This window comes from Microplitis demolitor, chromosome 4, assembly GCF_026212275.2.
Source record: "Microplitis demolitor isolate Queensland-Clemson2020A chromosome 4, iyMicDemo2.1a, whole genome shotgun sequence".
NCBI classification, from domain to species: Eukaryota; Metazoa; Arthropoda; class Insecta; order Hymenoptera; family Braconidae; genus Microplitis; species Microplitis demolitor.
This window is the reverse complement of record NC_068548.1, coordinates 4,984,800-5,001,674: the sequence shown is the minus strand read 5'-3', so window position 1 is coordinate 5,001,674 and position 16,875 is coordinate 4,984,800. Positions and strand designations below refer to the sequence as shown.

Sequence of the window (16,875 nt, the reverse complement as noted above, 5' to 3'; positions counted from 1 at the left end):
TTATTTTTTATTATTATTATGGCCCATGCCACATTTTTTCTTAACGTAAACGAATAAATGGTTTCGAGTATGATGTAATTTTCGATAAGATAATTAAATGAATCACTAGGAAAACCCCACTCTCATTTTATTTTTGGTTGTTGTATTTAGGATATAAGATATATAAGAGTGTTAGTGTGACCTAAAGGTCATTGAGTTTAAAGATATTGAGCAAGAAGGAACAGTTTAAAGTTAAATATGAAGATTTTAGTGAGTAGGATTTGTAAACATTCAAAGTATGAATTATTATTTATTTATATTTATTTTTTGTATATTTAATAATATAACATTTGGTTTATAAAAAATACAATGATAAAATTAAATCGTGTTATTCATTACAGAGCAAGAAATAAAAATCAGTCACTATTTTTAAAAATTATTAATATTGGATTTATTTTTTATATTTTAATATCAAATACGTCGGCTGCTAGTGATGAAATACAAGACACTGGTAAGTTAGATAAATTATATATTTATAATTTTTAAATATTTCATATTCATAATTAAAAATTTCATCACTTTATTTTTAAATTTATTTCTGCAATTTTTTTTTTGAATTAATTTTTTGTTATTACGAAATTTTTTTTTTGGTTACTTTTTTTATATTAGAAAACTAGAGCTCGATAAACCGTTTTACCCCGGACATTTGTTTTTTAAATTATTGTAGAATAATATTAAATTTTTAGTAATTGTTCGTTTAAGTGGCCCGATCTGTCCAACTCTCTACTACACAAAAGTAAGTAAATACATTATTTGTTTATTTTTCAGCTGGGCGAATAATAAAATATCGGGACACGAGTATAAATCCATGTGACAATTTTTATCAATTTGCTTGTGGTAATTACGCACGAGCGAATGCCACTTCGATACATGAACAACAAAAATCTATAGTTGCTGAAAAAATAAGCGATTTGATCCAAAAAGGAACCGGATCCAAGGACTTCAAGCCCTTTAAGCTCATTGACGACCTATATAAAACATGCATGAACGAAAGTATGACCAATACAAAATTTTTGTTCCAAAAAAACTTTTTTTCTTATAATCGCAACCCATTTTATACCTCAGGGTCAACTTATTAAGCTTGCCCAACTTTTTCCTTTTTTTTCTATAAATGGGGGGGGGGGGAACTTTTTTTTTAATAATATTCAAAGTAAATAGAAAAAATTTTCAGCTGCCGTTAAAAAAATATTTTGTTTTTTGCGGGCAAAATGGGATACTTCCCAAAAAAAGTGAAAAAAAAAAAATTCCTGGATATTAAATAAATTTGAATAAATTAAATTTTCTTGTAGATAATTACATAACGAAAAATTACATTTCACATAATTATTGGATGTGAATGAAAAAATGAATTTTCAATAGTTTTTATCATAAAACAAAAGTCATTAATATTTTTCGACTGACACTTTCGGTTTTTGAAAAAGGTTAACTACCTACTTTAAATTGTTAATTTTTTATTTACACACTATGTATTATTAACTTCAAAGTAAAAGATTTGAGTTAATTTTAATTCCAAAGAAAATATTTTTAAAAAAGCAATTAAATGTTACTTAAAGTAGTAGATTGAAAAATAATCAAAAGTTTATTGAATTTAAAAAATTGTATTGTATAAATAATTTTAAAGTTAATTATTGAAATACATCTGAAGTAACTTGACACTGGGGGTTCTATTATTTTAAATTGATAAAAAAAAAATCAAATTGATTTCAAACTATTTTTTTATACAAAAATAAAATTTTTTGAAAACGGTGAAAAAAATATTAAAAATAATGCTCATATATATACATACAAAAGTGATTTTGGAACGTTTAATAAACAAAAAAAAAATCTTTTTTCTGAAAAATTGTATCCTATTTTGCCCCGGGTTTCTTTAAATTTCATCGGAAAAATTTTAGAAATATTGTATTTTAGTACTTCATTTCTTTAGATGCTATGGGACAAGAAGCTTTGGCTATTCTAGACCGAATTCTAAAAAAATTAGGCAATTGGCCAGTTTTTGAAAACGATAAATGGAAAGAGTCGAATTTCGACTGGATCGATTTTACTATAGGATCAAAAAAAATAGGGTTGGATATCAATTATTTTTTGGATTTAAAACCCTGGCGGCTAGTGGAATCAAATAAACCTTCCATAAGATATTTAATAGACGTAAGAATTCATCACTCTCTAATTTATTATTTTGTGAAAAATTTTTTTTTCATAAGAAAAAGGGACTTTTTTTTTTTATAGATCGCACCAGCCGAATTCAAAGGTCCTGTTTTCAATGCATCTGATCCTCTGTTGGTTGCTTACGGAAAATATATCGCGAATGTATTTGCGTTATTAAAAAACAAACAAAATTCCTCGAAGGAAATAAATGAAATTATTGAATTTGAAAGCCGGATTTCGGAAGTAAATATTTTGAGTTTGTGTTCCTCATATAACTATCAAATTTTGATATTTGTTAAATTTACTATTCCAGATAAATTTGCAAAACTGTAAAGAAGCCTACAGAGAAAAATTGACAATCCAAGAATTGATAAAAAGATGGCCGTCAATAAATTGGAATGAATTAATAAACAATATTATAATACGTAACCTAAAAACTCCTGTAGAAATAAACGAAATTACTTTATGGTCCAGCCATGCCGTCTCTGAATTCATTGAACTCTTGGAAAAAACTCCAAGACATGTTCAAGCAAATTACGCAGTATGGAAAATAATTCAAAACACAATTCCCCGTTTAAGTGAAAAGTATCGTAACCTAAAACGCGAATACTGTTTAACTCAGACATGTGAGAATACGACACGTGCGTTCTCTTGCGTTGGCGTCGTCAAACGACATTTAGCACCCGCTGTTAATTTACTGTATGCTAAAAATTATTACGATAATGACATCGACACGGTTATTGGTAATATAATAGATAATTTGAAAGAGGTTCTAGTGAATTTGGTCAATGAGTCAACTTGGATGGACCAGGAAACCAAAAAAATGGAAATTGAGATGATTAAAAATACGCAATTTGTTATTGGTTACGAGGAAAAAAATAAAAGTGACGATGAATTTGTTAAATATTACGAAAAGTTGGAAGTCGATACGGATAATTATTTCCAGACTTTATTGAATTTAGAATTATTTGATATTGAAAATAGATTTGATAACAATACGGGTTTAGAAGCTGAAAGTTTACTTAAACTTTTTGACAGTTTTTATCCTTTGAATATATCAGGAAAAATATGTAATTACTTTTTTTCTAATTTTAGATGATTATATATAAAGATGCATATATATGCCAGAATTTTCAATTTATTTTTTGTACTTATTTAAAAAAGGCTTTATGGTCAAATTTTAATCTTTTTTTATTTGCTGTTTTTGAAAAATGATTTTTTTTGTCTATAAATTTTTGAAAAATAGACCAAGTATGTTTACTATATTTTCGAAATGTTTTTTATTTTAAAGAAATCTAATAAAAAATTTCAGTCTTTTCTAGTAAGGATCGCAAAAAATATAATAATCAGATAAATCAAAAATCGAAAATTTGGCATAAAGTGTCCCATATATACATATTAGGGAGTGTCGAAAAACAACATTTTTTTTTTCACACCACCAGAAATTGTTAGGTTATGTCAAAATAAAAATTTCGTCAAAAATCGACTCATGGTAAATTTTAGTATTATTTGAGTTTTTCGGTGAAACTATCAGACTTATCTTAAAATGTTATGAGACCTTTTTTGTAGATCATTTTATTCGATACAAATTATTTTCCATCAAGTTTCCGAAATTTTTAAAAGTCTTTAGTTATTTGCGTTTAAATGTAAGTAAATAAAATCGACTAGTATACGATTTCTTGGAACGAATTGATATTTAAATGCGAATAACTAAACAACTTTAAAAAATATCGGAAACATGCAGAAAAACAATTTGTAGAGAGTGAAATGATCTACAAAAAAGTTCTCATAACATTTTAAGGTAAGTCTTACAGTTTTGCTGAAAAAATCAAATAATACTCAAATTTACCATGAATTCAACTTAGAGCTCGAATAACTTTTGAAAAATTAAATTTATCGAAAAATCATACAAGACTTTTTTTGTAGAGCATTCAATTTTGTATAAAAACACTTATTGATTTGTTCGATTCACTGATTCCCTGGTGAGTGATGAATTCCAAAGTTTAAACAAATTTTGCCCATGTTATTTAAGTTGCAGATCGAACAATGCGACGAGTAACATCTAAAACTTGAATTGAAGAGCCGATTTTCTAACTGAATTTTTATTTTGACATATCCTATAAATTTCTGGTGTTACCAAAAAAAAAAAAAAGGAACATAACTTTTCGACACACTTTAATATATATATATATATATATATATATATAATTTTTTTTATAGACATACCATGGCCATCACTAAGCAAACCATTTTTTGATGTCAATTATCCAATGTACATAAATTATGGTTATATAGGAACATCTATTGCCAATAATCTCATCGAAATTATTACCACTTTAGTAAAAGATTTTGATCATGACAACGCCATTAATAATGGAACAATAACATGCTTTCGTAATCAATCAAATATTTTGAATACTATTTATCATAAGTCAACAGTAAGCGTAATATTAATAATAATTAAAAAATATCTATTGATTATTTTAAAAAATTAACTTATAAATTTAACAAATTTTTCGTTTCAGGTATTCGATTTTTCAGTAATACCACAAATTACTGCGCAAATGAGTATAAAAATTTCATATCTAGCTTACCGACAAGCCAGTAAAAATGTTGAAGAATCATTGCTACCGCAATTACCCTATTCAAATAATCAATTATTCTGGATCAATTCCGCACAGAATTTATGTACAGATGATTTACCAAATGAGCCGAAAATAATTGATGACAAATACACAGCTTTTGAATTTTATTACGTAAAATTATTAACAAGCGTCCGAGAATTTTACGATGACTTCAATTGTTCAAGTGATAAATCATTCATTAAATTATATGGAAAATCATGTAGTTATTTATGATTTTTGTTAATATTCTATTATCTAGAATGTAATAAATCATTAATATTTAGGTATTTTACTGTAATGTGTAATTAAGCTCAGATTTTGTAATAAATAAAAAATCAACCACTTAAAAAGTAGAAACCATGTTAAATTTCAAGGCTCCTGTTAAAGATTATTTTACACAAAATTAACGTTTTTTTGTTCTTTATACTGTACTCTAGTAGAGTAGTAACCTATAGATCATGTCGAGACGGTATTATACTTGATGTCACTGAACATGTACAATATCCTACCAAAGAAATCCATCTGGAAATACAGTTGAAATTCTTATATGCGTTCTCACATGGCGTTTTCGGATGGATTCCTATAGAAACCCAGCATAGATTCATATACTTGTATCAACAGAAGACATAAAAATTCAGATACTCCGGATTTTTTAGAAATTACTTATATAGAAACCCAGATTCCTATATAAAATTCCCACAAAGAAATCCATATATCCAAGTTCCTATATGGAAATCTATGTACCTATAGTTTCCTGTGTGAAACACGGTATTTCTACGGCAAACTTGCCGCGATTTACAATAAATTACGACCATTTTCGGCAATTTACAGTAGTATATGGTAATTTGCGGTATTTCACGTCGAATTCCGGTATTTTATGGTAAAAGTACGCCAATTTTTCCAAGCGGATCCGAATCACAGTAATTACCGTAAGTACTGCAATGATAAGCGATCTTCACAGTGCATGAAATTAAAAAAACCAAAAAGTTTATTAAACTAGAAGGTATTTCCTTCACCATGACCCTCGGACTAAAAACAAAAATGAAATTTAACACAATGGTGAAGTTTTAAAAAAAATTTCAAATTTAGCACGAAAATTTAATACTGTTGGTCTGCCGAAATTACATTTTTGATTCGATAGGAAAACTGGAGGTTCATGTGTATAAGAGCGGCAGGACACAAACTATAGAGCAATGTAAATATTACTGTGCTGCATAAGCATATTTACTTGACATTTTTCTCCGTGTACGTAAAACATATAAAAAAGAAGCTGCAATTCGTATCAAATCGATCGGATGATTTGTCTTCGAGTTATAGTCCTCTCCTCCTAATACAGTTTTGTATATTTTTAGTTATTAACAATTTAAATGTTTAAAGCATGATATCTTGAAAATTAATTTTTTTTTTTTGTAAATTTTTTTTATAATATCGAATTCGTCATCAAATTTTAAAAGAAAAATGTCTTAGTTACTTTATTTAATTATATATATTTACGGAGATATTTAAATTATTTAATAAAAAAGTCATACGGGCGAGCAAAACATGTAAGATGCGCGCGCAGCGTCTTATGCTTATACACTTATTCATTCGATCTCGCATGTCATACTCTATCCTTGTCCAAATCATTTGTTGAACAGGGGCGGAGCATAACATGAGTGATTGGATTATTATTCGTCCGTTAATAGAGGATAGCATGTGCAAGTGAGTAAGTGTGTAAGCATGAGAAGCCGCGTGCGCATCTTACATGTTTTGCTCGCCCGTATGATTTTTTTATTAAACAATTTAAATATCTCCGTAAATATTTATAATTAAATGAGAAAACAACGACATTTTTTATTCAAACTTTGATGATAAATTTGATAGTATAAAAAAATTAATTTTCAAGATATCATGCTTTAAACATTTAAATTGTTAATAATTAAAAATTCGACTAGCCTCCATGGAAATGAATTTCAGATTTCAATTCCTTGTATAAAAATACATAAGAATACACTTTCAACAGCCTTGGACATAATTTTCTAAATTTTGAATACATACAGAAGTGTATTGGGGTTAAAAGACTATTAAGACCTAAAAACTACAGCGATTCTGAAAAATGTTATTTTTGAAGGTATAGACTATCGAAATATGCAAAAAAAAAATGATTTTTACAAAATTTCACACTAGTGGTCCCCCTTAATAAAAGTAGACTTATATTTTGTAATCGTACCTTTTCGTGTAGTTGAATGATACATCAATCACATGCATCAAATAAAAAAAAATTATTAGCTTGAAAATACATTTTTTCTTTTTACTTTTTATTACAACGTTTTAATTACCAGTTTCTTGACAAAAACCAATAAATACTTTTTTAAAAGGAATTTAATTTTCGACAAAAAAGGCCTAGAACTATAGCAATTTTTCTGTATTTTTAATACATTCTTCATAAATTGAATGTAAGCTAAAAGCATCTAAATTACTACCCAAAAAAAAAAAAAAAAAAAAAAAATTATAGACTTTTTTTGGCAGTTAAAAAATGTCAAATTATTTATTAACCAGAGGGTTGTTTTTCTTCTTTATATTTTATATCTGAAATAGTTACAGAAAAATTTATTTACAGGAAACAAATCTATTTATTTACAAACGATCAAAAATTCCCCTTGTTTAATATTTTTTATCATAAAAGATTATACGGCCTTCATTCGTAACAAAATTTATTCAACCGCCTAGAGATTATTAAATTGACTGTTAAGTAACACGAAAACGAAAACGCATAAGAGCATAACCGGAAAATAAAATTCAATGTTATCATGATAACTTATTACGATCTATTTTTTTTTTTTTTTTTCGATTAAATATAATTTTCTCAAGGACACAAAAATAACTCTAACAATGTTGAAGCATTTAAGAAACCCTAGTACTTAATCTGATGATAGTTTATTCGATATTTCCCCATGTAAACAAACCTATCTAAGCAATGGAGTTCAACATCATGTCATGATAATTTTAATCAATTAATTTAGGTCCCACTCTTGTTGTTCTGATACTCCGGTTATAAATAAGAGTTTAGATCTAACATAAGCGGGTTACTAAGTTCTCAAGTTTCGAAGGGAAAATAACGTTTAAAAGTTAACTATGGTTTTGGTGAACAGCAACAGGCGTTGCAGGTAATTCTATTACTTATTTAAATAATATTATGTACACTGAGAAAAAAAAGTACTATTTTCGAAACAAGAATTTCTTGGTTCAAGAAATCCGTTCAAAATATTTATTTTATTATTATTAATTATCAATTTCTTGAGAAAAGAGCATCAAATTTATTTTTGTTATTATATAAATTTGATATTATATTATGAGTAAACAAAAGAATAGCTTTACTTGAATTAAATAAAAATTATTTCCTTCAATTCTACGAATTCTTGAGACAAAATTATATATTCTTGAAAATTATCAAGAATATATGTTATTGTATCAAGTAAATGTTCTTAACAAAAGTATTTTTTTTTCTCAGTGTATTTTGCCCGGGTCGAAAAATTCAATTCGGTTATAGTCTAACTGGACTGCATTTGGACTAATTGGTCTATTTGAACTAGTAAATCTGTTTTTGATCTTTTATAAAAAATTTTAAGCTGCTTTTGATCTGTTGTTTTAAAAAAGAATTCCGTTACGGGCAGAAGTAGATTACTCTCTAAACATGAATTAGTGAATATTCACTAGTTCCAAGTGCGAACCGGAACACTAATTTCAAAAAGTGGTTCAATTGGTACTCAGAATTATCGAATATTCTCTTATTTCACTTATGCATATTTAGAAAGTAATTCTTGAATTAATTACATTTTCTCTGTTTCCTTTTTTTTCAAGTAAACATCAAAATACTATTAATTATCTATTTAATAAAAAATGAATAATTAAAATCGTTTGTATCATTAACTTTTTTTTTAAATAATAATTGTAATTTTTTTAATTGAAATATTTGCAACCCTGGCATGTTTCAAATATCAAGAAAATTAAAATTAATTTATAAATTTAGATTATTATTATTATTTATATTTGAAAAAAGTCCTTTTTTTGATGTAAAGGTGATTAAAGGTAGACTAAAAATTATAGTGAAAAACGTCTATTTTTGCTCTCAAAACAAATGAACAGACTAATAATTATAACAAAAAAATGTCTCTCTTTAATCTAAAAGTGATTGAAAGCAGACTAAACACAGGATGAAAACGTCTGAAATTGGCTTGAATAGGGAATTGTTTCAACAAAAACCAAATAAATTCCCACATAATACCAATACGATTTAAAAATTTAAATTCAATAAAAAACATTTGAATGTCCACTTATTTTGAAACAGATTTAATTTTTCGACCCAGCTGGTTAAAATTACTATTGTAATAAATATTTTTGATTATTGAAATAGGCGAAAGGAAGTGGAACGGCTCATTCCAATTATAGGAATTATTTGCTTTATTGCTCCATTTGTAACGTCAGCTACTATTGGGAATATAAAAAATATTAGTAAGTTTTTTTAGTATAATAGTATATTTAAGTGTCAGAATATTTAATATTGCAGTATTGCTAATTAAAAACTCTGATTCCAATTGGGACGTGAGAGCGCTTCATAAGCGTTCCGACATCTAACTGACTTTCAATTGTAGCTTTTAGTCAGGTATAGTTAAAGAAATGAGCAACAAACGACTGAAAAAAGTAGTTCCGATCTATACGTAGATCTAATTGGTGCCATTTCCAAGATCGTCGTAGATCTAATAAGTAGATCAATATGAATATATACATTATCTATAGATCCTTATAAGGAGATTACGATAGGTCTTAGCTAATTTTTGTTTTACAGCAGCTGATATTCTTAAATATCGTAATACCGATGTCAATCCCTGTGACAACTTCTACCAATTCGCTTGTGGCAATGCCAAAGGAAACCCAGAAGTATCAACCAACTTCGTTTCTGTCGTAGATAAGAGTATGGACGATTTGATTCAGAAGCAAACTTCGTCAAGCTTTAAACCGTTCAAGCTTATCGAGGATCTTTACAAAACGTGTATGAATGATAGTAAGTACATTTAATTTGACTTAAAATAAGTCTACATAACGCCATTGAATGTGATAAATTATTCGATTTACCAGAGGCCATTGGACAACAAGCTTTGGATCTGTTGAAAAAAGTTATCGAAAAATTGGGCGGCTGGCCTATTTTGACAGGTATCAAAGACTCTAATTTCGACTGGGTAGACTTCACTATTGAATCCAAGAGAACCGGCCTGAATTTCGATGTTTTTTTGGACATCGAACCTGAAATATGGCCGTATTTCAATGAAGGGTCAATGAAATACTTTATCTACGTAAGTTAATTTTTTAAAATGTAGGAGTTTTATTTCTTGAGTAGTTTATTAAAAGAAGAATTTACTTGCAGGCCGTACCAGAAGTGTGGAAGAACAAAAGTTCCAATTCTTTGGATGAACTGAGTACTGCCTACCAGAATTATATTGCGAAAATTTCTACTTTACTAGGAAACAAACGAGATATTTCAAAAGAAATCGATGAAATCATCGAATTCGAACGAAAAATTTTAGAGGTAATAAAAATATTTTTCAGTATCGTCGTCCCGGGATTAAATCTACGTTAGCAAAATTTGAAAATCGCGGATAAACACACAGAAAAAGAGGATTTCTTGGCGCAAAAAATTTTTAATCGTCCCAAGAAAATTTTTACTTACCATAAGAAATTTTTTGCATTATGAATTGAAAACGAAAATTTTCTTAGAGCGAAAAAAAATGGTTGCGCATAAACGCATGACTGAGTATGGCTTTATACGATCATACATGAGCATGTATGGCGCATGCAAATTCATGCTTGATCACGAATTATTCATGCAATGCCACACTCAATCATGTATGACTGAAAAAGAATGGTCATCGTCACACCATTTTTTTGTTAATTTCTAATTTATTTAATTAATATGTACAGAAAAAAATGAATTTTTATTCATTGCAAAGAAAGAATTAATCACTTAAAAATTACTATTCGATATTCTCAAATTTTGGCATAAATAATTTCTTACACGCAACACGTTGATGCATAGTTTTCACTTGATTTATTGTTAGAAAAACCATTTTCCACTTTAAAGTATAGACATTATCTGGGAAAAAATAAGAATGCATGATTCAGGCATGGTCATAGCTGATCATGTTTGATTATATATGAAGAGGCAACAATACTAATTAATAATTGTATCTGATCGTACATGGGTATATATGAACCATGTATGATCAAATATGATGAATGCTAAATCATACTTAGTCATACATTATCATGCATGACAAGGGAAGAATGATTACATCATTTTTGAAATACCATATACACAAACATGCATTAAACATGTATGTTTTTTACAAATTCATGGTCGATCACGCACGATTCATGCAGTCTTGAGACTAAAATCATGAAGATAATACATGATGTTTTGAACAGGTTTGCTGATTTTTGAATAAAAAAAATCTTAATTTCCATTAAGAAAAAAGTTATAATTTTCTAGTCATGAAATTATTTGTTTAATTTTTTAAATTTCTATATGAAACCATTTAATAGGTAATTTGATTGTGAATAGATAATTCAAAATAATCTAATATTTAATTTAATTTCAAATGAATTACTTAGATTATTTTTTATTGGATATTTTCGAACAATCTAATTAATACTTAAATTTTAAATAGATGAATTTCTGAATTCCGAGTCGACAAATAACTTGAATCTAACTTAAATTCAATTCAACCAAGCCACTTAGGACTTTATCTGAGAAATTTTTTTTTTTTTTTTTTCATTTCATAATAGAAAATTTTTCTTATGCTAAAAAATCCTTTTTTTCTGTGCAGAAAATAAAATTTCATTCTTACATCGGGACGACTTTAACTGTTTTAATAAAAATTTTCGGAATATTTATTTAAATTTATTTGTTCAGGTTCGTTGGGGCAAACATTCGGGGAACGGTTCCAATGAAATAGCGATTGAAGAATTAATCAAAAAATGGCCATCAATAAATTGGGATAAATTAATCAATAATGTCATAATAAATAACCTTGAAACTCCTATAAAAATTTCTGAACTCTCTTTATGGGAAACACCATCTCTCCCAAATTTTATTGAACTTTTTGAGAAAACTCCAAAACACGTGTTAGCAAATTACGCTGTATGGAAAATAATCCAAAACACGGTTCCCTATTTGACGGAAGAATATCGTGAGTTAAAACGCGAATATTGTCTAACCCAGACCTGTGAGGATACGGCGCCCGCACTCTCTTGCGTGAGCGTCGTCAAACAATATCTAGGACCCGCTGTTAATTTATTGTACGCTAAAAATTACATCGGTAGTGAGATCGTAAATGGCATTGAAAACATTATCGTTAATTTGAAAGCGGTACTGATAGATTTAGTCAATGAGTCAACTTGGATAAACCAGAAAGAAAAGAAAGAGGATATTGAGATAATTAAAAATACGCAATTTGTTATTGGTTTTGAAGAAAGAGATAAAAGCGACAATGACTTTGAAAAATACTACAAAAATTTGAATATTGATACCAATAATTATTTCCAGACTTTATTAAATTTGGAATTATTCAATACAAATAAAAAATTTAATAATATTACCAGTCTAGGTCTTCAGAATGCAATTAATCCAATGAAATTTAATTTTGCTTTCAGTACTTTTGGAAGAATATGTAAGAATTCAAATCCAATTTATCAAGAAGAAAATTTATTATTGATATGATTGATTGGTTTTTTATTTCTGGTTACAGATATATCGATGAGCCTGTTTCGAGAACCTATTTTCGACCCCGAATATCCGATGCACGTAAACTTCGGTCGCTTGGCACCAATAATTGCCATAGAGCTTTCGAAAGTTATCTACAATGCTGAGCATAAGTCAAGTGAAGAATTGATTTCATGTTTCCGTCATCAGTATGATAACTATACCAACTTTGAAGAAGTTCGACAATATGTATAACAATCATTATCTCAATTCAATATCGTCATAGTTTAATTTATTAACTCATTAATATATTTTTGTTACAGGCCAGTAATGCGAAGGTAAGCTGGCGAGTTAGTTTTTATATGGGTTACAAGATCGCATACCTGGCCTACCAACGGTGGGTAAAAAATAACGGAATCGAGCCTGCGTTACCAGGATTACCCTACACGAATAATCAACTTTTTTGGATAGACTCATTGCGCATTAGTTGCATGGATACTTCAAACTGGCCTAAAGTTATTGATGGCAAATATAACATTTTTGAATTTGGTTACTTCAAAGCCGTAACGAGTACTGAACATTTTTCTGATGCCTTCGAGTGCCCTAATAATGAATCAAGTTTTATATATAATTACGGGAAATCCTGCACATATTTGTAATTTCGATTATTATATGGCACAAAAAAAAATGATGTATATCAATTTCTGTATTTTGTAGATCAATATACACACTGAAAAAATAATGATAACTTATTACTATCATGCGATAGAGAATGATTGACATATTGCATGTGATAATCATTGTCATGCTTATATCTCCCATTAAAAAAATTCATAAAAAATATGTATGTTAAAATATATGAAAAAAAAAAAAAACATTCAAAATATGTATAAAAAATATATTTTTAAAATTGAAAACTTTTGGCCGATTTTCATTTATATTTAAATATACACTCATGCCAAAAATTAAAGTAACAGAAAAATTAAAAAATTTTTTTAGAGATTTCTGCAACGTCGTAACTCCGTAAAAAATAATCATATTGAGATTAAAAAAACGAAAAACCTTTATAGCTTGAAATCTGTAGTTTTGATGCATTGTGATTACATTCCTTTAGTCCATGGGCTGTGAAAAAATTTTTTTCAGCTAATAAACACATGCATAGGTCGGTTAGCACATTTATTCAGCTTTAATTTGCATTTTTTTTGGAGTTTTGTACAACTTGTTGCTGAGATATCAGCCTTCAAACGAAAAATGATCCTATTGGCTTTGATCATCGATATTTCAGGTGCCAATGATCGCACAGTAAATTAGAGGGCGGCGTTAAAAACTTGGACAAATTCCCTACAAGACTCTTCCATCATTTTTTGGAAAAATTTTATTTTTTTATTATTAACATCCATTAGAAGTACAAAAAAATGCTTTTTCCAAAAAATGTCAAAAAAAAAATTTCGAACACAAAAAAAAAAAATCAATTTTTTTTTCTTGATTTTTTTGGTACAGTAAATTTAGTACATGTAAATATACAAATACATGAGTGATCATGTATTAGTTCTCTGATCGGGTACTAGGTCTCTTATCTTACAACTGCATTGTTATTTAATATTAATAATTTTATTCTTACAAAATAATTGTTTACAATTTAAAGAAAAAAAAAAATTTTTTTTTAAATACCAGGAAAATGAATAAAAGTCGCGTATCAACATTTGGCAACAGCGAGTTCAATTTAACACGGCGGCGCAACGCTCACCCGCGTCCTAATTCAGCTGAAAATGCACGCGACCGGCGAAAGGTTAAGATGGAAGGTATTACCACTTTTTTGCGGTGTGTAGATCTTATTAAATCTATTCAAACAACTCAGATGTTTTTTTTTGTATTTCATGCAAAATTTGTTTCTCGGAAACATTGCAATAAATAATAAAAATTTCCTTGCGATTTTTAAACAAGCTTTATTGTGACTTTAACAAAGTTAATTTAAGGCAGTGCTTAGCTCATAGTTATTATAAAAAATAGTTCATTGATTATTTTGATGACATAATTTTTTTATAATAATCACATTATTATTAAGCGAACAGCATTATAAGTTTTTATATAAAAATTGTATTGTTATGATGAACATTAAGTAATGAGAGATATTTATTTTGGTTATTGATATCGAAGAGTTGCAAGCGTCAACGTCATTACAGGATTGAACACAGCCGCGAACATATCTGTAATAATAAATATATTTATTTTTCAGTATTTATTATGAACTTATTCATTAAGAAAATAATAATCGGCTGAAAATTTGAATTTGGTGTCGCGCCATTTAAATACATCGAGACGAAAATCGATAAAAAAAATAATAGGGTGACTGAGCCAGTGAATGAACGTCGTTTTTTTTTTAATATTTTAATATAGAAGGATATCCATGCATATGCAACTGAAGTTCTAAAAATTGTCAATTAAACAGCAATGAAGTATTTTTTTATGTGATTATGATAAAAATCTTAACGAAGTAAGTAAAATTTAATAATATTCATTTACTGGTCGTGTTCATTCACTGAACTGATCACCCTATCAGAAATAAAAGATATAATCAACTCTATTTACTTATCAGCGAAATAAAAACCACCACAATGTGACATTCGTACTATTTCAGAGTCAGTAGTAAGTGTTCCACTATCTAATGCACATGTTCTAATTGTTAATGAAACTCCAGTATCATCTAAAGTAATAATAATAATAATAACAACTATCAATTATTTTATATACACTGTAGAAAATTTTCGGAGTGAATGCGGGGCAGATGACTGTGTATTTATTTAATTCCCTTGAAGTAAAATTCACTTCTACAGGGAGTTTATTTATGATTCTAAAGTTAGTAGACAATCAAACATTTTTGGATTTTTGTTTTTAAAAAATCAGTTGCAAAAAAAAAAAAAACTAAAAATATGCACCTGTAGAAAAATAAAAAAGCTGTAGGTGCAATTTTTTTCTAATTTATTTTTTATAAAAAAATCTGAAAATTATTAGACATCGGCTAACTTCGGTATCGTGTTTATTTTAATATTTAAACTCCGAGTGACGGAGTAAATTTGAATTCAAATAAAATCCGTAATCACTCCGAATTCACTCCCGATTTTTTACAGTGTATGAATTTTTTTAACTAAAAAAATTATAAATTTATGAGAATATAATTAAATAAATTACAATAAAATCCTGAAAGTTTAATACAAGAAGTAGCCGGAAAAAGACCATCACGTCCTTTACGACCACTTAAACACGGTGATTCTAGAAAACCAATTGATCCATTGTTATGAAAAGGGTCGTCACACTCTTTATTGTCACCACCAACTGACATACATTTGAAACAGTCTATTGCTTGACCTAATTGTTGTTTAATAAAAATAATTTTATTAATCTGTAGCTTTATTAAATCATTTTATTTAAATATACAATAAATAAATAATTTTTTTGAATACTTACATTGATGTAAATGAATAAAAATAATAAACATAAAATAAAATGATTTTATTATTTGATTCATTATTTATTTATGTTGTTATATTTTAATAAGTTATTACAATAATTATTAAAAGTAATTATGAACATTGTTAATTATTTTTTGTTTTTATTATTAAATTTTTAATTTATATTTTAACACGAGGGTGTAATTTAGTATAATGGAAATTTTATTTACTTTGTTGTGATCAATTGTTACCATAGTAATCGTTTGTTATAAATATATACATATATATGCATATAAAGGCAGGTAAGGGTGTGGACATATATTTATATATACGTTCTATATTTAATATCTACACTTTGATATCAAGATAAAAAAAATTTATGTTAATTTAATGATTAATAATTATAATTGATTAATCAGTAATTAGAAAAAACGTGATCTGAATTATAATAAAAAAAAAAATTAATACAAAATAAAAATTATTGACAATAAATAAAATAATAATTTAATTTTTTATAGCTCTAGCATCGTAACTAGTGGATTTATATTAAATATGACTGATACCTTCTTTTTAGACAATTAAATTTTCTACAAAATTGGTCTTATGCATTTTTGGTGTATATTTGATTTTCAAACCATATTTATGATTTTGAATGATGCTGATAAATAAGGCTACAATCGTAACTAATAAAATATGCAAACTTTAAATACTTCTAGTGTCTCAACTAATAATTTTACCGCAAAAATATAAGATACCTTATTTGTAGAAAATTTTATTTTCTACGAAAAATTATTCTATTATTTTTATCTTATCTTTAACCGTTCAGCCGATATTTTAATCTAAAAATATAAAAATACCAAAAAATAGTCATAACTTTTTAAAT

General features: G+C 27.4%; 2 protein-coding genes across 2 annotated transcripts; one reads left to right on the top strand and one right to left on the bottom strand.

Annotated features, from left to right (window-relative positions):
• Positions 1-150: 150 nt before the first annotated feature.
• LOC103575565 (uncharacterized) lies at positions 151-13,405 on the top strand. Its single transcript, XM_053738649.1, has 16 exons — positions 151-275; positions 381-490; positions 808-1,032; positions 1,964-2,184; positions 2,266-2,427; positions 2,498-3,254; positions 4,405-4,622; positions 4,710-5,028; positions 5,093-5,102; positions 9,202-9,299; positions 9,634-9,849; positions 9,924-10,138; positions 10,210-10,371; positions 11,755-12,511; positions 12,590-12,792; positions 12,867-13,405. Exons 1-16 carry the CDS (start codon positions 238-240, stop codon positions 13,200-13,202), a joined length of 4,047 nt encoding a protein of 1,348 aa, XP_053594624.1. The 5' UTR covers positions 151-237; the 3' UTR covers positions 13,203-13,405.
• A 1,212-nt stretch (positions 13,406-14,617) lies between these two features.
• LOC103580957 (uncharacterized) lies at positions 14,618-16,042 on the bottom strand. The gene is made up of 4 exons (XM_014440318.2): positions 16,009-16,042; positions 15,733-15,909; positions 15,133-15,247; positions 14,618-14,750 (listed from the first exon to the last, which is right to left on the bottom strand). Exons 1-4 carry the CDS (start codon positions 16,037-16,039, stop codon positions 14,618-14,620), a joined length of 456 nt encoding a protein of 151 aa, XP_014295804.1. The 5' UTR covers positions 16,040-16,042.
• Positions 16,043-16,875: the final 833 nt, after the last annotated feature.

Bases quoted from the DNA above. Each gene is read 5' to 3' on its own strand.
- LOC103575565 (XM_053738649.1), top strand. From the start codon at position 238: ATGAAGATTTTAGTGAGTAGGATTTGTAAACATTCAAA. The intron at 491-807 runs GTAAGTTAGATA...TTTATTTTTCAG, and splicing joins TGATGAAATACAAGACACTG to CTGGGCGAATAATAAAATAT. The intron at 12,793-12,866 runs GTATAACAATCA...TTTTTGTTACAG, and splicing joins TTGAAGAAGTTCGACAATAT to GCCAGTAATGCGAAGGTAAG.
- LOC103580957 (XM_014440318.2), bottom strand. From the start codon at position 16,039: ATGTTTATTATTTTTATTCATTTACATCAAT. The intron at 15,910-16,008 runs GTAAGTATTCAA...AACAACAATTAG, and splicing joins TTTTATTCATTTACATCAAT to GTCAAGCAATAGACTGTTTC. The intron at 15,248-15,732 runs GTAATTTATTTA...TTATTACTTTAG, and splicing joins TAAACTTTCAGGATTTTATT to ATGATACTGGAGTTTCATTA.